Source organism: Nelumbo lutea, chromosome 7 (assembly GCF_056320005.1).
Source record: "Nelumbo lutea isolate HS-2025 chromosome 7, American lotus-T2T, whole genome shotgun sequence".
NCBI classification, from domain to species: domain Eukaryota; kingdom Viridiplantae; phylum Streptophyta; class Magnoliopsida; order Proteales; family Nelumbonaceae; genus Nelumbo; species Nelumbo lutea.
The window spans coordinates 19768897-19792166 of NC_142690.1; the positions used below are offsets into that span (position 1 = coordinate 19768897).

The 23270-nt window shown below is 38.8% G+C and overlaps 1 protein-coding gene across 8 annotated transcripts; it reads left to right on the forward strand.

Annotated features, from left to right (window-relative positions):
- The first annotated feature begins 328 nt into the window (after window positions 1–328).
- LOC148845502 (geranylgeranyl transferase type-2 subunit beta 1-like) lies at window positions 329–23270 on the forward strand. 8 transcript variants are annotated; one of them, XM_088953975.1, is made up of 11 exons: window positions 439–707; window positions 1817–1931; window positions 2599–2658; window positions 2759–2909; window positions 8292–8408; window positions 8622–8688; window positions 9691–9839; window positions 22020–22153; window positions 22228–22326; window positions 22477–22552; window positions 22799–23270. In XM_088953975.1, the coding sequence occupies exons 3-11, from the start codon at window positions 2605–2607 to the stop codon at window positions 22891–22893; spliced, it is 942 nt and encodes a 313-aa protein (XP_088810101.1). In that variant the 5' UTR covers window positions 439–707; window positions 1817–1931; window positions 2599–2604; the 3' UTR covers window positions 22894–23270. The 8 variants fall into 8 exon arrangements, with proteins under 8 accessions (XP_088810097.1, XP_088810096.1, XP_088810101.1 ...); XM_088953972.1 differs by having other exon boundaries at window positions 439–695; XM_088953974.1 differs by having other exon boundaries at window positions 439–695; window positions 1842–1931.

Sequence of the window (23270 nt, forward strand, 5' to 3'; positions counted from 1 at the left end):
CCTAAGGGAGAGTTCGGGCTTCTCGTAGGGAGGTTGGGCTCCTCGTAGGGAGTTCGAGCTCTTAGTAGGGAGGTCGGTCTCCTCATAGGGAGGTCGGGCTCCTCGTAGGGAGTTCAGGCTCCTCGAAGAGAGTTCAGACTGTTGGTTTCTTCCCTTTGGTGCTTGCGCCCTGGGTGCGCTGTTGTGCCGAGCTATTTGCTTTTGCCACGTGGAGTGATTGCGAGGTCGGGCCAAATCTTCCTTCATCAGCAAGGATCTCAAAATTAACCCGATGGCTCGGAGAGTCACAGCTCAATTATTTAAATAGGAGCGCAGCGAGCGCTGGACTGGATGTAGGAGTGTCAATGGATCGGTTCTGGGTTGGACCCGTCTGATCCAAATGTGATTTGGAACCGGACCAGTCGAAACTTAACCCGGTGCAACTAACGGACTGAAACTGGACAAATCCGATGAGGAGAGTGTCAATGGAGCGCTTGATCTGGGTGTAGGGGGTGTCAAACTGTCAATGGAGCGGTTTTGGGTTGGACCCCGTCTGGTTTGCTTTCCCTCTTCTAATTCTCTGTCTCTGTGATCTTGGATATAATTTCTGATAGGAAAACAAAGGTTAGAAAGGGATCGACAAACGAGTTAATTGAAGAAAGAGTTCTATCTGCGTCTCCTTTTGTTTGATTGCAACTCGAGTTCGCAAAATCAAGGTCTTTTTTCCTGTAATTTCTGCTCTTTTTCTTGGTTTTGACTAGAAGTTTCTTCATAGAAGACATAGGCAAGGGTGTCAATGAGCTTCTAGGGTTCATCTGCAGTTTATATTTTCTAAATCATGAATCGTAAGAGATCGAATCCTGGAATATGGAGACACTTGGGAATTATATATTATATCTGATATTCTGATTTCATTTGGGATTATATATATTTATATAGAGAGGAAGAGGAAGAGAACAGAAGGGATTTTTTCTGAGAATTTTATGATATTTGTAGGTTAGATTTTCTTGGTGAGGACCTTTTGGTTTGTTTTTATGAAATTCGTTGGAACCGAAAGATGTATAGCAATTTCAAGGAGTCTACTATAGAATACATGAAGCAGGCTGTTCAGGAAGATAATGCGGGGAGACCCTGAGAAAAATTTGTCACTTGCAAAATTTTCTAGAGGTTTTCTTGGATTAATTTTTCTTTATTCCAATCAAGCACAACAGATTGGGATTTAGCCAATTCCGCTTTTTTTCCCCTGCTTTTTTTGCCTGTCTGTGCTTGGACCCATTTGCTTGAAATTTATGGGTCTGCATTATTGCTTCTCTGGCTGCTGTTTTTTGGGTGGAAATCTCGGAAATGTCACTACAGAGTTGCTTTGTTTTTTTTTTTTTAAAGATTTCAATTGATAGGTTAGTGTTACTTCCGTATATGATTTAAGCTGAAGAGCAAATACTGATATTGAGTGTGCAATGTTAAATTTCAGAACCTTTTCTTTTCTTTTTTTTGGGTAAATTGCATATTAGTACCCTGTACTTTGGGCCTAGTCTCACTTTGGTACCCAAATTTCAAATCGTGCCAGTCCAATACCTGAACTCCCAAAACGTTCCAGTTTAGTCCAAAATCGTTAACCCCTATTAAGTCATGTCAAAAGACACAAATGCCCTTCGGGTGTCATCTAATTTTCTTTATCAACCACCCAAATGCCCAAATCCAAATGTCCTTTGGGTTGTTCACCATTGCTTTAGTCCAATCTTGATTCTTGAGGAAGAAGATGAACAATGTCTTATTTTGAAGGGTAATTTTGACATTTTCAAAAGTTCTAAGTTGCATGTGTCATCACATGATACAGATAACTGACGGACTACTAACGGCAGGGACTAAACTAGGAAGTTTTGGGAGTTCAGGTACTGGATTGGCATGTGTTGGAATTCAGGTACCAAAGCGAGACTAGGCCCAAAGTACAGGTAATAATCTGCAATTTACCCTTTTTTTTGAACTTTTGGTGTTAGTGTGTTACTAAGAAAGCAGGAGAGGTTCCTGCATCATGTATGACAGACATTTGATTAGGAAAGAGAAAAAATAAAAAGAAGAAAAAGAAAAGCAAGGGAATGTGATTTCAAAGTGGGGCTGAAAAATTGCTTTGATGGGTTAGAAATGACATTAGTGTCCACAGTTCTTCAATATCTTGTGATGAGGAACTCGTTGCAGTAGCTCTAGATTTCATTGAAAACCTTGGTTTGGTATGGAAATTCAGTTATATTTTATCTTAATTTATTTTCTATCTTGATGCATTTTTGTATTTTTGTGAAATTTCTAATGCAATTTTGTAGTTTTTTTGTATTTTTTGGGTTTTTTCATGTAATTTTTTTTTTATGTTTCATTTGGTTTGGGCCCAATCCGGCCCATTTGCATTTTAATTGGACTGGTTTGGACTCAGTATGTATGGATTTAGATCGGATTGCGTCTGGTCCATTTGTAAATGGACCCATGTTAGGTTGGATCGAATTGGACCAAATCCAGTCCAATCAACACCCCTAGCTGGATGTTATTTTGTCTTCCCAAATAGTATTTTATTTATCTATTTGAGGCTTTGATTCAAAATAGTACTATTTTATTTATTTATTCTTGCAGATTTCAATGGAGAAGCTTGAGGTGGAGAAACATGCTCAATACATTTTATCAGTTGAAAAGGTTGGTTTTCTTATATGTTTCCATGATTCTTACCTTGAAAAGTTTTGATATGATCATAACTTTTAACACTCTTTTAAACCTCCGGCAATCTTGTTCTTAGAGAAAGGATGATTTTGAATCTGTGGTGATGGAACATCTAAGGATGAATGGTGCATATTGGGGATTGACCACTCTAGATCTCCTGGGAAAGCTTGAAATTGTGGATAAAGATGAAGTTGTTTCATGGGTCATGAGCTGCCAACATGAATCTGGTCTGTTACTAAATCTGCTCACTTCATCAGTCAGATTAATGTCTAATCAGATATATTGTACATGCCTTTTCTACCCTATATGCATTAGTCATAAATGCTATGACTTGTCATTTGATGGGTCCACCCAGGATTTCATGTGCATTAAGATCTGGGAAATGTGAATGATAATAACTTTTTCCAGTAGTTTCTGTAATTAATCTAGATACTGTTAAGTCAAGTGACAGACTGGCAGTAAAGTAGTGGCTAAGTAATAATGTTGCCCAGCCAAGTCCTTTGCCAAAGTCATCATGTTATAGGCTATTTGTGGCTATTAAGTAGTCATTACAATGATCTTAAACATATTACATAGGAAGCCTTGTTTTGATATAACCGTTAACTATATTATATTATATGCAATTGCAAGGCGCATTTCAGGGTATGCGCCTCGCCTAGGTCCTAGGCGCAGCCCTTTCAAAAGGCGCACGCCTGGTGCACTTAGGCTTGCACCTGACACTTTTTTGTTTTTTTTTTTGAAGGTAGCGGCTGAGCCAGGGGCTCTGCCCCCGGACCCCCATGCCACGCCCCTCGAGGCAAGCCAAACAAATCCACGTTAGGTCTTAAATTCTTAGTTTTCACACAAAAAATAATGATTTTACAGTTTTAGTTGTTGTTTAAGAAGACATTTTATTAGGATGAATGAATGAGCAACATTACCAAATTGACCCCTGCGTCTTGTGACAGTAAAGGGAATATTTTATTAAATGAGAAAAAAAATTATAGGCTCAGGTGATAAGATATGACCAGGAGGAAACAAACATAAATTCCTCACAAGGCATCCCTGAAAAATGTATTATCACCACTATATATCCAGAATAGATTAGTAATAACATGCACATACATAATCTCCTAAATATCCAATTCTACCCAAAACTTAAACCATTATACATACTGCTAACATCTCAGACTCAAATACTGGCCAATCCTTAGAAATCCCACCCAAAACTTTTCTACACAAATATAAAACCACACAGTCCACACACTGCAATCCTTTCCAATAACTCAAAATGCACATTCCATCTATCCCCTCACAATCCGACAACGTTCAGCTTCACCCTTTCTGACTCCTTATGATTCAGCTCCCCAGACTACTTGTTGGACTCTGAAGAAGCTAATTTACGACCTCTTATCCCCTCTTTCTGTTCCAATTTTAAAATCACTTTCCTAGTTTGTTCCTCGCCTCCTAAAAAAGAACACCCCTAATTTCCTTCCCCCCTCTATCTCTCTATCAACCACTTTCTTTATATCCAAAAACTTATCAACCTTAAACTTTTGGTCAACAACAAAAGAGTTACCTTCATATTCTTCCCCCTCTTCCTTCAACCCTGTATTTTTAATTTATCATAATCAGCTAAGCAATCTCTAGTCTTCAGCTTTAATTGGGTTCATAGATCAGCCAATGGTTTGGTCGATACCTTAAATAAACTAGGAGTGCAAAGGGGGAAGTTTTTGTGGGGTGTTGTAAATGCTGAACGGATATAAGAATTAAGATTTGCATATAGGGTTTGGCAATGGCCATTCTAGGTTTTCAGGGTGCTTTGCACTTGTACATACAGTTTATTTTTTCTATATTTAGATATTAATAAAATTTCAGTTATCCATAAAAAATATCTCTAGTCATTGCATCAACAATGTCTACAAATGACTTGGTTCTATACTTTGACCTCTGAACATCACAATTGACTTACAGTTACTGATGAATCCCCTTTGCTACCTCTATGATCAAGAGTGGTGTATAGAGAAGTCACTTGAATACCCCCCTGCTTCCCAAGCTTTGTCAAATTTAACATTTAATCACACTGTCTTTATTGTAGAGGGAAAATGCAAACAAACTTTTCAACCGCTTAGCTTCCTTGGTCAGACATTCCCTCATTGTTTCCTCTTTTGTACCTTCTTGAATTTCTTACAAGGACCAGCCCTACACTTCTTAGGTGAGGGAAAACTTCTGTGATGTGTCTTCCAATAGAAATATTCTTGGCCCTCCCATCTGAAACTTAACCTGATAGATCTTGCAAACTAACAAATTTGACCCAGAAGCATCTCTTTAATTGACTATTTTTCTATTTCTCAGGTCCACCCCCAATTTACCAATTGGAAGTTCATAACAAGCCTTCTCATCCAATCCTCTCCATTAGCTTTGGTTTCATCCTCCAAGTCAAGCTCTGAATATTCTTTGATGAAAAAACCAGGTATTGAGACTGAACCTAGCCTCTGAATCACCAAACTACTGTCATCTAGCTTGATCTCATCACAACTCCCCAAAGTTACTTTTTGAGGAAGCACCTTGATCTCATTTCGCTCAGCCTCTACATCTCTATGATCATGATATTCTTCAGAAGAGGGTAGAATTTCACAAAAAAAAAAAAAAAGATCACATATACCTGCTCTAAAATTTTTTCCACTGAAATAGCTGGACAATCTTGGAAATCTTCTACGAATCTTGCATCTAGAATCTGCTTCTAACCTTTAACACTCTCCACTGGTACTGCAGTTGATGCAGCACCACCTGTTAGAAGAAAAGAGGAAGAAACAACAAGAAGAAGAAAAGTAGCAGATTTCTCTTTAATGAGTTTAATTCTTTAATTGTCAAAAAAAAAAAAAGAGAAGTAGCAGAGGAGAGAGGATAACAGTTGAAGAGAAGAATTTGAAAATTTCTATTTCTTAGAGCATGACATAACCCTAATGCATAATGTTAGGCTTTATAAGAAACTTAAAGCTGAAACATACAAGTAAACCCCTACTAAATATAAAATAACAAATAACCCCTTTCTAGAAAGAAATATTACAAATTAACCCATCAAACAAAAGAAACTTTACAAATGAACCCAAGTCCTACATTAAGCAAAATCAGTCCTAAACTAATGTTGCCTGCGCCAAATGTAAGTGCGATCTTTTACATTAAACAAAAGAAGCATGCGGACACACCAGTCTCAATATGATCTCCATCAGCAGTTGAAGATCTTTGACAGCCTTAACAAATCTTGGAACCTGAACTTTGTTGCAAGTATTTGTTGTGTTCCACCAGTATCCAGCTCAAAGTATAGCAGATTCACCTCTCCACACCCACTCATGGGAGCCATGCAACTCCTTTGCCACTACCTCTTCTTGTAAGACTCAACCTGAACTGGATCATTCATGAGGTAAAGATGAAGGTGAACATGGGTTATAAGAAAACCTCTTGGTTATCCATTGCCTCCAGATCAATCCAACCTGACCATACACCGGTGATACTTTAACAAAGTGGTCCCCACCAAACCTTATTTTCATTCTGAACTGCCAAATTCCAATGATTCCATCTACTTCTCTATCGCACTTTAGGAAACAATCTTGGCCCTTCAAGAATTCTTGTTTTTTGAGTCTCTACCGTCCAACTTTTTAATTAATACTTCGTCTACAAAATATTTTTTGCACATTGCCCTAGACTTTTGATCTTTCTGTTGTAATACTTCCAAAGGAAACCGGCTAATAACTTCATGGAACTTTCTACCTCTATTTATTTTCTTTTATCCTAACCTCACATCCATACATTCCTCAAGATGACGTGAAATTCCATTCTTGACCTTGCTTTTGACTAATTTGTCTTTCATCTCCTGCCCACTACCTTACTCAGCTTTTGTTCTCATAGATCTGCACTTCGGTGGTAAGATCTTCTTCCTCTAACAGGGTTTTTCACTTCACATCTTTGACCTGTGAAGATCAAATCGGTATCCAAGGGAATAGTGAGCATGTCTGACGTATTAATTAGAATTCTCACCTCAATAATACACATTATTTTTGTCAACCATGATAAATCTTCCCACTGCATCATCAATTGACCCAAATGCCCGGAATGCACCACAGATGTATGGAGGTCCTAACCACATTGATCCAAACTAATTTTGAAAATTTGTCATTCCTAATACATCCCACTATAAAAGACCAACGGTTAATATAGAGCTCAGGAGATCTGTTCAATAACCATTCTCTTCTAAGTACATTAAAGGCATCGGTCCTTTTTTTCAAGCAAACCAGTGATTTAAAAGGCGCGCCTAGGCGCTCAGTTGAGGTGCATTTTAGGGTAGGCACCTCGCCTAGGTCCTAGGCACAACCCATTCAAAAGGCACATGCCTGGTGCACCTTGCACCTTGCACCTTAGCCCAGGCGTGTACCTTTTGAAAATTTGCCGCTTTTTGCCTCGAGGGGCGTGGCACAAAGGCAACTCGTAGAATTAGGAATATAATATACATTAGCTACTTGATGCAATTGTGAAAAAAAAGAGATTGTGGGTTTTATATGCTTGAAAATGTTTTATATGTTTGATTTCATTTTTAAATTCTCATTTGAATATGCTTTACATATTATATTTATGTATTTTAATTTTAGATAATAGGTTTCTTAAAACATTTATTTTAAAACTTAAGTTAATATTTTTATTAATATTATGTTTTATAATTTTTTGCATTTTTTTCGAATTCTTTGCTTTTTTTTTTTAATTCGTGCGCCTTGCCTTGCACCTTGCGCCTCAGGCGCAAAATGGCCCTTGCACCTTTTTTGTGCCTTGCGCTTTTAAAACACTGAAGCAGACAAATATAAGCCTCTCCCTATCTGGTGATGCATCTATGAAAATTCCAACCAAACATCAATCTAGAAGCTCGAACCTATCTTTTAAACTACCAACCCCTTCAACTTCTATAACTCACATGCTATCAACAACTTTCAATTCATCCATTGCCTACACTTCATCACTGAGTACTCTCAAGAGACAATGGGGGTGCTTGGTAGTGGCGTTTGTTGGCTTTAATGGATCTCTTTCTAACATTATTCCTTGTAGCCCAAAACAGGAATGCGAAGAAGGCAGCATTTTGAATGTACACAATTGGGCTTGGTGTGGAACCCTTGATTTAGAAGAAATTTAAATGACTAAGAAGAAGACTTAATAGAAGAACTCCTCTGCTCCACAACCATAAAAGGGACAAGAGAGATTAAAGATAGATGATCTGAAAAAAACTTAAAAACCTGAAATATATCTACAAGAAACTTGATGCTTAACATTTATATATGTGCAATAAGTTAACAGCTCAATGTTTTTCCTTTCTATAAAATTAAATGGCTATATCTGAGTTCCGTCTTCCCACATACCTAAACATTCTAACTGCACTAAGCTGTATGTATTTCATCTTGCAAGCCCCACACCTAGTTTCTAGTCTGGGTGGATTGGCATGATATACACAAATAGAAAAGAAAAAAGATGGTTCTTCATATTACAACTTTTTGTTTCTTTTCTTGGTGGTGACTTCGGTTGGACATCAGGGTGTTTGAGAATTGAGATAAAGATAATGACAAGGGTTGTATATTTTGTATATGCAGGAGGCTTTGGTGGTAATGTTGGGCATGATCCACACATACTGTATACCCTTAGTGCTGTGCAAGTTTTGGCTCTTTTTGACAAATTAGATGTTCTTGATATCGATAAGTTGTCTAATTGTATCCTTTTACCTCCAATTTTGTGTGGTTTGTGATTTCCTTTTAAGATATCTTCTCTTTCTTAATAGATTGGGAAATTGGGAATGGAAACTGTGAGACTTTGGAGAGCCACTAACCCTGAATTGCTAAATGATTTCATTTTCTATAATGCCAATCCTCATGTGATAGGTTGCATCCCCATTCTTTTCTTGTTTTACTTGATCATAATTTCAGATATTGCTAGTCTGCAGAATGAAGATGGATCATTTTCGGGGGACATGTGGGGTGAAGTTGATACAAGGTTCTTTGTTTTTGCTTTTGTGCCATTTCTCTTCTTCAGTTTATTTAACATTATGGCATTTCTTTGCATTTTTATTAGGTAAACTATTACTCCCTAAGGGTTCTAGCAATTAGAGGTGTTTTAACATTGAGATTCCTGAAAATTTATTAATCACTCTCCTCACCAGTCACCACTTTGCTCACACAAGTGGTGAGAGGATAGATTGTTTCTGCAAGGGGTAGCAGCCTTCTTGAATGGTATAACTGTTTTTTGTTAATCACTGTCAATGGGGAATGAATCATAAGAAACCTTAGGTCAAGGTGTGATTTACCCTTATTTATCAAAAAAAAGGTGTGATTTACCCTCTTTTTATTGTAGTCAAGACATAGAGGCTTAGGGCCTTTCTAGGTGATGCATGGCCTTGGAAATTTCAACAAAGCATTAAACTTCATTCCTCAGTCCATGTCAGCTCTATATTTTACATGGTAATGAACTTCTCCTCAGTCATATTAGCCATCCAAGATTTCTGTTTTATTTCTTTTTAATTTAGAAGATTTTTATAAAAAAAAAACTTGCTTTGAATGTGTGGCAAGGATATTTAGGCTGAAACTTGCCTATGCCTAATGACTAGAGGATGAAAAGAGGAGTTCATGGGGCTATTTTCATCTTCACACCATGTTGCCATGAGGAAAATACCTAGGTTGTTTGGACTCCTCTACGTGAGTCAACTGGCACCCAAAAAACGATGAGTCAATTGGCAAATCCATTCCATATTGAAGGGCATTTCCTCTTCCCACTTAAAAGAAAAAGCATTTTATTTTAATGAGACCCTGCAGATGTTACGCTATCTCTTGACTAGTTGGAAAGATCTGTTTTACAGAGTATTACTTTTTAGCTGGTGATCTTGTGTCCTAAGTGTCTGAGGGGTGGTCAGGCAAAGTAGTCACCTGGTAGTTGCTTGACTTCATTTATTGAAGTACTTTTCTATCAATGAGTTCTCTAACCAACTGTCTCTGTTTGTAGATTCTCTTATATTGCAATATGTTGTCTCTCGTTATTACATCAGTTAGATAAAATCAATGTGGAAAAAGCTGTTAACTATGTTGTGAGCTGCAAAAATTTGGATGGTGGATTTGGAAGCATACCCGGTGGGGAGTCTCATGCAGGGCAAAGTATGTATGAGAAATGTAGTCTGCATTTTGCAGTTTGGATTTCTTATTAGTATGTTATTATCCAAGTATATTCTTTACATATAGTAGTCTAATCTCCCTGTTCCTAGTAAAGTAACTATTATAGAAATTTACCAATTTAAAGCAAGTATAGTCTTTCTTTACCCAGTGTGGATATCTTCTCATTAGTTGTATAACCCATGTGCATCTTGACAGTAGGGAATTTGTTGTTCCTCTTACATCTTGTGGTAATTCTTTATATTGCAATAGAAAGAATTATGCTTCTTTAACTTAGTGTGGGAATATTGGAGCTTTCTTCATTGCACTGATGTGTTGTTTCAGTGTTTTCAACAATTCAACCCATTATTAACCCAGCCAGTGAAACTGATGACCTATTCGAAATTCCTGTTCCAATTAACCTTTAACCTGCCATATGACAGAAAACCATTGACTTGATTAACAAACTTTCAATCTTGATCATTGAACCGCTAACCTGTTTGGCCTCTTCATAGGGTTACTAGGTTCTTTTTTTTTTTTGAAACTTCTAAGTTGTCATGACATCATGAGTTGACCTGTTGACTTGGACAGAGGAACCACTGAACTGTCCACATGGAGGGGAAAATGGTTCAGCTTCTTTGTTGGGTTGTAATACATTGGGTTGTTTATTTTGTACTTTAATTTTCAAAATGTTCTGGGGTAGTGATTATTGGATGATTGAAGCATTAAGAATCTCATGCATTTTGTTAGTTTCTCATGTTACCACTTAATGTTGTCAAAATCTTAGATTTACGATACAATTCACGATTTGAATCATGAATCCCAAGGGTTTCAATTGAATCTTATGTTTGAATCCTTTTCTGCAAAAATCTTACAATTTTTGTTTGAATCCTATGATTTGATTCATAAATCTTACAATCTATATGATTTTTATGATTCACTACGATTCAAAAAAATTCAATTAAGAACTAGTTTTCTACTTTGTTTGAATCCTTACTAGAAAATGATTTATTTACATTATTCAAGACTAGACATTGCCATTGTATGTAGATTTGTTGGATTTTCAAGTCAAACTTGATTATATCATCTTAGGCTTCTATTGTATAAGTGGTAAATTCTATTGTTTTAAGTACATATAGTAGAAGATCAAGACTATAATCAGTCTTGAATCTTAATAGATTTTAGGTTTACAAAAGCAGAAGAAAAGTGAGAGAAAGGAGAAGGAAGAGAAGAGAAATAGGAGAACAAGGAGTTGAAAGGAGGGACAGATTCTAACACATCTGCCGCCGCTACACTCTTAATATTTATAGGTTATGTTTAGTACATAAAGGAAATGACTAATCTGCCCTTAGTACTTACATGATAAATAAAGTAAATAAAAAACTGAAATAAATAACAACTGAATTAACAAACTGACCCAAATTGACACTACTATAACTGAAACAGATAACTACACATGCTGTCCTACGAACACAGTGGGGACCACTGCTGTGGGGCTCACATCAGTGTTCTCTACACTCCCTCTCAAGTTGGGAGTAGATATCTATCATTCCCAACTTGGATAGGTTTGTCTCTAACTTCTTCCTTGGTACAGCCTTGGTGAGGATATCCGCGAGCTACATATTAGATGTGATATACGGAAGATACACTTCTTGTGATGTGACCCTCTCTCGCACAAAATGTCGATCAACTTCGATATGTTTAGTTCTGTCATGCTGCACTGGGTTGTGGGCTATATTAATAACTGTCTGATTATCACAATACAACATTAAGGGCTTTTCATAGTCAATACCCAACTATTCAAGTAGTGATCTCAGCCATAAGATTTCAGCCACTCCGTTATCCATTGACATGTATTCCGCTTCAGCACTGGAGCGGGAAACAACACTTTGCTTCTTACTCCTCCAAGAGACAAGGTTACCTCCCACAAGGGCACAATATCCAGAGGTAGACCTTCTGTCATCAACACTCCCAGCCCAATCGACATCTGTATAAACGTCCACCCTCATGTGATTATTGTTCTTGAGCAGTATACCTCTACCCGGGCATCTCTTCAAGTATGCTAATATTCTCTCTGCCGCAAGAAGATGAGAAGTTCAAGGGGAATGCATGTACTGGCTAACAACACTCACTGCATAATTGATATCTGGCCGAGTGAGGCAGAGATATAGGAGCTTTCCAACCAACCGTTGGAACATAACTTTGTCTTCAAGAGGCTCCCCGCCTTCTGCACTAATCTTGCGATTTTGTTCAATGGGTATATCAGCAGGCTTAACACCCAACTTTCCAGTTTCCGCCAACAGATCTAGAACATATTTTCTCTAAGAGATAAAAATCCCCTGCTTGGATCTAGCAACCTCAATACCTAAGAAGTACCGTAGTGCACCAAGGTCTTTCACCTCAAACTCTTGATGAAGGAGTTGTTTGAGGGACTCAATCTCATGGCTATCATTTCCTGTCACCACAGTATCATCAACATATATTGCAAGTAGTGTCAGAGAGGACTCCACCCTCTTGATGAATAGTTTATGATCTGACTGGGCCTGTATATAACCGAACTTTCCAAGGGCTAATCTGAACCTATCAAACCAGGCTCTAGGTGACTGCTTCAAACCATACAATGCCTTGTTCAGTCTGCAAACCTTCTTACCTGTCTCTGTATCATAGAATCCAGGAGGCAATTGCATGTAGACCTCTTCCTGTAAGTCTCCATTCAGAAAGGCATTTTTAACATCCATCTGGAACAAGGGCCAAGAATGATTTGCTGCAAGGGATAACAGAACTCGGATGGTGGTCATCTTGGCTACTGGGGCAAAGGTCTCCAAGTAGTCTATACCATAAGTTTGGGTGAACCCCTTTTTGACCAGTCGGGTTTTGTACCTTTTAATAGAGCCATCAACATTATGCTTCACATTGAACACCCATCTACATCCCACCGGTTTCTTTCCTTTTGGTGGGTCAACCAGTGCCCAAGTATAATTCTTCAACAGGGCATCCATTTCAACTTGCATTGCATCTTTCCATTCTGGAACTGATAGGGCTTCTTGCAACTGTTCTTGGAATATGAACATCGGCAATGGAAGTAAAATAGGACCAGTAAGAGGGAGATAGGCAATCATAGGATAAGAACTGTGAGATGCTGTGAGTTGTAGAAGTGGTGCAATGTTGTTTCCCTTTGCGGATGGCAATAGGGAGATCAAGGTCATCCATAGGAGGGGAAGTGGCAACAGTGGAAGGTGTCTCAATAGGCTTTGGATCTGGAGCCGTAGAAGGAACTAGAGTTGGCCGGGATTGCCGATGACTAGGATCAACCTGCCTGAATCGCCTGTGATAGACTCTCAACTCCTGATCCCTCTGACCACCCTCACCACTACAGCCTTCATCACCCAGTGGAATAGGTAAAGGCACGGCCCCACTCCCACTGCGCTCCCCCCGAGGAAAGAAACTCAAAACAGCCCCACTCTCACTGCTCTCCCCCTGAGGAGAAACCCTAGGATAATAGGGCGTCTCCTCAAAGAAGGTGACATCCATGGAGGCAAACCTTTTCCCTGAAACTGGATCATAGCAGCAATAACCCTTTTGAGTTTGTGCATAACCGAGGAAAATGCATTTGGAGGCCTTAGGTTCAAACTTGAAATGATGAAGCCCGAGAAGCTGAACGAAACAGATACAACCAAAGGTTTTAAGGGGAAAAAGGGGTTTTCATATCAAGAACCCGGGAAGGAACCCGATTAATGAGGTATACTGCCGTGAGGATAGCATCACCCCAAAAGCGAATAGGTACATTGGAGGTAAACATAATGCTTCTAGCCACCTCCAAGATATGCCTATTCTTCCTTTCGGCAATGCCGTTCTTCTGTGGTGTATAAGGGCAAGTGCTCTGGTGAATAACTCCATGGCTAAGAAGGTAGGAGGTCAATGGCTTAGCAAAGTATTCATTTGCATTATCAGATCTAAGGACTTTGATTTTGGCCCCAAACTGAGTGAGAATCATCTGATGGAAGTTTTGGGTCAGAGTAGGAACCTCATCCCGAGAACGCATAAGATAGACCCAAGAAAAGCGGGTATGGTCATCAACAAACAGTATAAAATATCTGTACCCACCTATAGAAGAGATATGATATGGCCCCCAAACATCAGTATGCACAATATCAAAAGAGGAATTACTCCTTTTATTACTCAAAGAATAAGAAGTTCTACAATGTTTGGCAAACTCACAACTCTCACACCTCAAATTTGATAACTCAACAGACTCAAATAAAGCAGGAAACAGACTCTTCAAAGATCTGAAAGACAAATGACCTAATCGATTATGCCAAAGCATAACCGGACTCATAGACTGAGAAACAAAAGACTTCTTATCACTGACTCCTCCCGACGAGAACTCTCTCCAAGCGGATAGATCCCGTTCGTCTCACGACTAGTCCCAATCACCTTCCTCGTCTCCAAGTCCTGAAAAACACATCGGTCAGGGAAAAAGGTTACTGAACAGTTCATGTGTTTGGTAATACTATTGACTGAAAGCAGGTTAGTATCAAGCTTAGGCACATGCAAGACAGAAGATAAAGAGATAGTATCCAAAAGCTTGATGTCACCCTTGCCTGAAATGGGAACAAGAGAGCCATCAACAATGGATACTCTATCTCGGCCAGAGGACAAGTGATAAGAAGTGAACAATGATGGCAAGCTAGTCATATGGTCTGATGCACCTGAATCTATTACCCAGTAGTGGTCAGTATTACCTGGAGCTGAAGCATGGTAAGCTGAGACTCGAGTACCTGACTGTGCAAATGCAGATGTGGCAGAAGCTGATGATGACTGAGATGGCTGATCTGAACTCCCAACTTCCTTTTCCAAGTGTATGAGGGCAGCCCAAACAGCAGCTAAAGTCTCTAGGGTGTGCCTGATGAGGATGCTGAATCAGTGTTCACGGCCACATGAGCATTACCCTTCTTTTTTCTTAGTTTTGCTGGGACCAAGTGAGGATGTAGCTTCCAACAAGTATCTTTTGTGTGCTTGGGTTTCTTGCAATGTTCACATACCAGGTCCCGTTTATCTTCCTTCTTTCGATTCCTTTCTGGATCACCCCCTGACTTAGGTTTAATAGCTGTCAGGGCTGGGAAAGGAGGCTGAGGCTGCATCATGACTTTCCTCCTGGTCTCTTCACTATGCACCAGGGAGTATGCTTGAGAAAGGGTCACACTATCTCTTGTCAATATCTGTTGTCGCACAATGTCATATTTTGAATTGAAACTAGCCAGAAACTCAAAAACCCTATTTGTCTCTACTTGCTTTCTGTGAGTCTGTGCATCTTTGGGACTCTCCCACTCAAGGGTCTCTAGATGGTCAATCTCATGCCACAAGGATTTCAAGGTAGAGAAGTAGACAGAAATTGGCTTCTCTCCTTGTTTAAGGCTGCTCACCTCACACTTCAGTTCATAGGCTCTGGCAACATTAAGGGGTTGGGAATAGGTTTCTTTCACAACATCCCATATCTCTTTGGTTGTCTTTGCCCACAAGTAATTTCGGCTGATATGTGGCTGCATAGAATTACACAACCATGCCATAACCAAATAGTTCTCTTGAATCCACTTGGTGTATGTTGGGTCTTCCTTGGAAGGTTCTTTCACATCTCCCAAGAGGTAACCCAGTTTTCCCCTTCCTCCAATAGCCATCATAGTTGATTGAGCTCATTCCAAGTAATTTGACCCATCAAATTTCATAGTTGTAATCTGAAACCCGGTTTTAGATACACTACCATAACTGTTGTTCCCAAAACTACTTTCTCCCTGACCTTTAAACTCCATCTTTGGTCAAGAATCAGTGGCTACAAACTGTTAGAGCCACTACACCAGAAAAAAACAAAGTAAAATCAATGCAGGTCTGAAATCTGATCTGAAACCAACACAAATCTGATCTGAAATCTGATCTGAAACTCACACAATTCTGATCTGAAATCAGTCGGCTATCACAGTATCAGGCAGTCTGTCAAGTTTTTATCCTCTAAAAGAGCAATTTGAGATGCTATTATCTGAAACCACTGAGATGCTATTATCTTCTCGACAACCAAACACTCTCATGGGAATGGAAAATAGAGGGGACTGAGGGAACAACAACTGATGAGGGGCCATACAGTTCAGCACTCTGGAGGGCATGTGGTTGATGACATAAGCAGCTGCAAGTATAGCATCCATCCAAAACCTTTTTGGAACATTCATGTGTAACGTCATCCCTCGATCTACCTCAAGACGGTGTCTATTTTTTCTTTCGACAACACCATTAAGCTCACCATGGAAATATTCCTTGGCATTTTTTCTTGCGCATGAGCTCCTATGAATAGATCCATGGGAGGCAAAGAACTCATTAAGCTCACCATGGAAATATTCCTTGGCATTATCTGATTGAAAGATCTGTATTTTAACATGGAACTGCGTAAACACCATCTGTTGGAAGTCTTTCACGATCTTTGGAACTTCATCTCTGCTACGCATCGGGAATACCCATGTATAGCGGGAGAAATCATCGATCAAAGTGATAAAATACTTGTACCTGCCCTTAGAGATTATAGTAGTAGGCCCCCATACATTAGAATACACAATATGAAAAGGAAAACTGGTTTTTTTATTACTTGAATGAAAAGTTGTTCTACATTGTTTGCTCAACTGATATGTTTGACACTAAAAATCGGACACTGAACATGACTAAAATAAAAACAGAAACAAAGACTTAACTATTTCAAAAGAAACATGACCTAACCGACTATGCCACAAAAAAAATTGACTCTTGTTTGACTGACTATATGACTCCGAGGACGACATTGAGAGACCAACTTTGTTGTCAAGAATATAGAGACCAATCCATTAGGGTTCCTCTACCAATTGTCCTCCTAGAAGTTAGATCCTGAAAAACACATGAAACAGGAAAAAAAGGTTACACTACAGTTTAAAGAGTTTGTGATGCTATTGATTGAAAGCAAATTTATAGGAAATTGGGGAACATGCAACACACTATTTAGGTTAAGGCCATGGGGAAGGGATATTGATCATTGGCCTGCAATGGAGGAGAATCATCCATCTACAAGCCTCACTTTATCCCTTACTGACAAAACGCTATAAGTCTGAAACCGCATTACCTGATGTAGATGCAAATGAAGTAAGAGTACCAGTAATTGAATTGTCCATCTGTCACAAAGCCCTACCATATGACTCCAAGTGATCTTTGAAGGAATTCATGATATTTTCCTTGGGGTCAGAACTAGTAAAGTGGTCTCGGGTAGTGCCAACAACCTAAGTATCTTGGGTTTCCACATGTGCTACATTATGTGCTGTATTCAGCTTCTTTTGACCTTGCACTTCACCCTGTTCTTGGTTCTTCACTGCCCACTTGGGCTTCCCGTGAATTTCCCAACATGTGTCACGTGTATGTCACGAGCGCCGACAGTGGGTACAAAACAACTTATCTTTATCATCAGCCTTCTTGGAGTCACTTTTCTTCCCCATATTGTTATTACCCATTGCAGCCAAAGCTACATGTTGCTCCCCCTCAATTGTAACCATCACACTCCGCCTACTTTCTTTAGATTGAACAAGGGCATATACCTCTTGAACCGAAGGCAACTCTTTGCTTCCTAAGATCTGAACTCCCAAGGATTTATAAACAGGGTTCAGTCCCAACAAGAAAGCAAACACCCATTGCTGAGAAACCAGCTTCTTATAGGCCTTAGCATCATCATCATGTTTCCACTCTATAGCCTGATAGTGATCCAATTCTTTCCATAGAGAAGTAAGGGTTGAATAATAGGCAGCCAAACTATGATTTTCCTATTTGCAGGTTGAAGATTCATCTTGCAACTGGTAAATTTTGGCATAATGCCTTTGCTCAGAATAGGTGGTTTTGGCCTGTTCCCAAATCTCACTAGTGGTGTCTATCTGTTTGCCGAACTGAACCTGTTGAGAGAGCTGAGAAGAAGAAGAAGAGGAAGAAGAAGAGAGGAGAGCCTGATGTGTTCGAATGGGCACTGTTCATCAACCGGCACTATTCACTAATATAAGAACAATACATAATTTACATGAAAGGACCAGGATGCCCCTGATTAGTGATGGGACACCCAGTCTAATAAAACACAAGATACAATTAGGCCCAGTTACTAAGGCCCATTAACTAGAGACTCTAATACCCAGCCCAGACAAGAGAATAACAACATATCAGCCGAACCAACACTACCCACATAAAGTTCTTCTTCACCTTGGGTTCCATGGCTGCAAGGAGCCATGACATCACCATACTGTTTTCTTGGTCCCACCTATCATGTTTAGTTGTCTCACACTTTGGTTCTTTCACTCTGCCATTTATGTAATCAGCTTTCCCCTTGCTGTTATATAAAGTTTCACACTTTTAGCCCACTCCAGGTAGTTCAGGTCATTTAAAGGGGTAATTGGCATGGGAAACTTCATGTTTTCACCCCCCATACCAGTTGTACTATGAGTTGGTGTAACTCCAGATAATGCTGAATCATAATTTGCCATTAAGAAAAAAGGGTTACAAATATACCAGACCAGATCCCACACTAACAGAATGCTGAACTCCCAAGAAATTTCACTTCTGGAAAAGGAAAAAATATGGCTGAAAACAGTCCAGCAATAGTTCGGCCCTTAGAATAGACTAGTAATCAGTCCAGCAACTAGTCTACTAACAAGCTACTGAAAACAGTCTATTAACAGCAATAGTTCAGCCACAGGGAGTCATTAAAAATGCCTACTAACAGTTTGGCAACAGCACATGATTAAAAAAAAAAACACATACCCCTGTTCTGTTCAGCATGAAGATGTAAACCTCAAAACCCTGTCCAGCACCTGTACGAAGGTGCAAGCCCAGAAAATATTTTTCACAGCATCGAAAACCTAGAATACAAAGGTGCAAGCCCAGAAAATATTTTTCACAGCATCGAAAACCCAGAAAATATTTTTCACAGCATAGAACTAAGAGAGGAGAGTCATTCCAGCATCACCCCTCTTCTATTAAGGTTTCCTTGGTGTTACGACCAAGGAAGAACCCAAAGAACAATAGCCGCAAGAAATTTGACCAGTCCGATTAGAATTCTTGGTCTTCCACGTCCAAGAGATCAAGAGAAAGAGAAAAAAGAGGACTGAGATTCAGATGAGGGGAAAAAATTTCAAGCCCAAAATTATTGCTCTGATACCATGTGTTCTTTCCTGAGAGAGAGAGGTTTCCTTGGTGTTACGACCAAGGAAGAACCCAAAGAACAATAGCCGCAAGAAATTTGACCAGTCCGATTAGAATTCTTGGTCTTCCACGTCCAAGAGATCAAGAGAAAGAGAAAAAAGAGGACTGAGATTCAGATGAGGGGAAAAAATTTCAAGCCCAAAATTATTGCTCTGATACCATGTGTTCTTTCCTGAGAGAGAGAGAGAGAGAGACGAGAGAGAGAAGAGAGAGGAAAAGAGAAGGGAGAGAGGTTCGATTGAGAACCAAAGACAAGGCTGGTGGATACCAGCTTGTTATTTATATTCTCTTAAAATAATATCTGAAATTACAAGAATGCCCCTGCTGGCAATTCCTAATAATAAACAAATAACAAAAAGAAAAAAAAAAAGAAAACTAGCTGACAGCACGTAGGTTGACTAGGCTGACAGCATACTAACCACATACTAACAGCAAACCAATAAATAAGTTTCACAACAACTATTGTATAAGTGGTAAATTCTACTGTTTTAGGTACATAAATGGTAGATAGAACTTAAAAATAGGGTAGAACACTTTTCTATATATATATTTAGCCTTTTAGCATATGTATATTTAATTTTTTTTGGTTTGATTTACTTTCTCTACGATTTATGATTTAATTACGATTTTCAGATTGGACTTAATTTTTATTTTTTATCAGGCTTTGTTGATACTCATTAATGGAGATGATCAGATGCTGTGTTGCAATGATAATAACATTATCATTCATGTTTCTTTGGGACAAAAAATAAATAAAAAGAATGAAAAACTACTGCTTTTTAAATAGTTGTCTTGATTATGTAGTATGATGAAGTCTGAAGACATGTTAGTGGAAAATGTTTTGGTAGAATTTCTTGCATAACATATTTTACCCAATTAGACTAGTAGCTGGCCTTTTTAGTCTTTTTATTAAGCCCTATTCAGGATATCACATAGATATTCCCTTACTTACATCTTTGCTAGGGACAAATAAAGCCTTAATTCTGATTTAAAGGTAAGTGAATAGAGTATTGGTGAAATTCTAGTGCATTTCCTCCATAGTTTAAGAGAAACTATGAGAAATAAAGAAATGGATAACCCTTTTTTTTAATATTTAAGTAGGGACTAAGGACCATAGTCAGCCAAATTTTATAAACAAGCTGAAGGTTGTTTTTCTTCCTACTTAGAATCAAAGTTTTATGGTGTAGGAACCATAAACAGCTAAGTTTCATGAACAGGGCTGTAGATGGTTTCTTTCCCTGTACAACATCAAGCTTCTGTAGAACTTTATGAACAAATGAGGCATAGAGAACCATAATCAACCAAATTTCATAAACAAGGTTGTATATGGTTTCACTCCCTGTGTAGAATTAAGATTTTATAGAAGTTAATTAATGAGATGTAGAGAAGGGGTTAAGAAAATCTTATGGTTTCTGAGGGGAATAACAGTGGTGTATCAATGGGTCCCAAGGGAGGCAAATGGGCTAGCAGATTCTCTAGCTAGATTAGGGGTTGATAGGGAACATTTGTATTGGGGCTCACCTGTGAATTTGGGAAACATAATCAAAATGTTTTCACTGTTAACAATCAAAAAAGATGTTGGGAAACATAATCAGCCGATTCGCTCCCTTTATTAATCTTCGTACACTACTGTTTATATTAATGAAAAGTTTTCACTGTTAACAATCAACAAAAGATGTTGGGAAACATAGTCAGCCGAGTTTCATGAACAAGGCTATAGATGGTTCTCCCCTAAGTGGGCTTTATTATTATTATTATTTTTTGAAAGGTGATAATTTCATTAAAGACTATAATGAAGCAAATATGGCTGTGGAGGGAGAGCTTTCCTCAACAGCCTAGTACAATGAGTCAAAAGAAAGAGCAAACTGCAAAGGCATTACAAACTAAACCTCTCATCCTACAAAATATAGTCTCAGTGATTAGCGAAGTGTTTGAATTTCAGACCCCGAAACTGACTGTTAATAGAGGCCCATTTCAAAAGAATTCTTTCAAATTTTCCACGCAGCCTCTCACTGGGCTGATAACTGCCTATAAAGGTTCAGTCATTCCTCTGTTTCCATAATCACCAGCAGATTACAAAAGGGGTCATATTCCACGGAACTTTCCCTCTCTTGCTGAAAGCTTGTAACTTCCAAGTAGAAATCAGAGGCTCCACAAGTGAGTAGGGGTTACCAAATTCGCCTCAAACAGCTGCAAAGCATGAGACCAGAGATGTTGGGAGAAAGGGCAGTTCACAAGGTGTTAGATAGTCTCCTTGGCCATGCCACATAAGCAACACCGGTTAATGATGCACATTCCTTTCCTTCTTAGGACATCAATAGTAGCAATCTTTCCTATGATAGCTGTCCAAATGAAAAAGTCACCTTTGAAGGAATTTTCTGCTTCCAAATCCACACCCAAGGGGGATTCTGCATTCACCCACATAAAGTTTTGGATCATGGAGCTGACTGTAAGTCGGCCTTTATTAATTAAGACAATTAACTCTTTTATAGCTCGTTGCCCGTTTAAATGGGCTCTATTACAGGCCCGTTAAGTGTTTAATGAATTATTATTAGGGACCAAATCCCTTTTAAATTAATTTAAGGCCTGCTGCCTACTTAAAAAGGCTCTACTGCAGTAATAAAATACTTCAACCGACCTATAGAATTGGGCCTAGAAGACTGGTCTGGAAAGAAGGGTTTTATAAGCTTTGGGAGTAGCCTAATAGTCTGCTCTCAATCCAGCAAAATTTGAGGCTTTAACACATGCCCACAATTTGCTCTAGAGCATTGGCATGACTACCAGTTTCAGTACATGTATATGTGCACGGGTGCCCATTCTTGCTACATAATTGGCTTGGGCCACTTGGCATCTGTTACTATATGCCCATTTTCTTCTTTGCATCAAGTGCAAATTAGGCTTAAAAGTTAAAACTAACTTCTGTGTCTTGCAATGGAATTGCAGTATTCTGCTGTGTGGGTGCCCTTGCTATAACAGGGTCTCTACACCATGTTGACAAGGACCTTCTTGGGTGGTGGTTATGCGAGCGGCAAGTTAAATCTGGAGGGCTAAATGGGCGTCCTGAGAAGCTTCCTGATGTGGGTGTATTTTAACTGAGTTTCTTAATAGAGGCTAATGCCTACAGTAGATTTACCCATCTCCATTTCTTCAGGTTTGCTACTCCTGGTGGGTTCTTTCTAGCTTGATCATGATTGACAGAGTACTTTGGATTGACAAGGAAAAGCTTGCAAGATTTATACTGGACTGCCAGGTTGTTGATGAACTCAGTGACACCTATTTCCTTTTTAAGTTATTCAGTGGGTAGTCTTGAATATTGAACTCGTTATCTTCTTGTAACTTTTTATCTCTAAAAAGCTGGTCTTGATAAGCACCTTAGCATTGTCTATCATTAAAAATATAGGACAAGGAAAACGGAGGAATTTCAGATCGGCCAGATGATGCTGTTGATGTTTTCCATACATATTTTGGAGTCGCTGGTATGAAAAGTTGAATTTATGCTGTTTTTCTCTCCCGATTATGTAAGGGTTGTAAGCAACCAAGTTCATGACTATTGCATGGTCATGGTGGATCCCAAGCCTCCGGTTCTGTTCTATATAGTGGCAGAATTAGTAGGTTGACCCCGTTAAAATTTTGTTAGTAATTCCAAGAATGCAGGACCAGGCTTCACTCTTCCATATTCCTAATATCTTTTTATCCCCGTTTTTTTTTTACTGTTACTGCAGGACTTTCACTTCTAGAATATCCAGGATTAAAAGCCATAGATCCAGCCTATGCTTTGCCCGTTGATGTTGTAAATAGGATTTTCTTTGGCAGATGAAAGCTTGTCCTACACAACAGTCAAGTCCTCGTTTACAGCATTGAGTGGTTATACATATCATTTGTTTAGTATGAACTGAGGGGAAGCCACAACTGAGCACATTGGCTATACAATTTGGCAATGGATGAATCGAGCTTGTATGACACTGAAATAGCATTAGCTCATTTCCCAAGTTGAATAGGGATATTACAAGTTGAGTTGATGTTGTTCACTTGTTTGTGGTATAAATTAAATTATGTTTGGGGATGTATAAGTTATAACAGCTGTCCAATTGGACATACAGCTTGCATTAGTTAGGCCACTTGTCTTAAGTCGGTTAATGTATCTATGTATACAGCTCTGTTTTGAAATACAATCTTTTCCTTTTTTCATTTGCA

Bases quoted from the DNA above. Each gene is read 5' to 3' on its own strand.
- LOC148845502 (XM_088953970.1), top strand. From the start codon at position 506: ATGGAGCGGTTTTGGGTTGGACCCCGTCTG. The intron at 2,910-8,291 runs GTCTGTTACTAA...TTGTATATGCAG, and splicing joins GAGCTGCCAACATGAATCTG to GAGGCTTTGGTGGTAATGTT. The intron at 8,409-8,621 runs GTATCCTTTTAC...TCATAATTTCAG, and splicing joins TATCGATAAGTTGTCTAATT to ATATTGCTAGTCTGCAGAAT.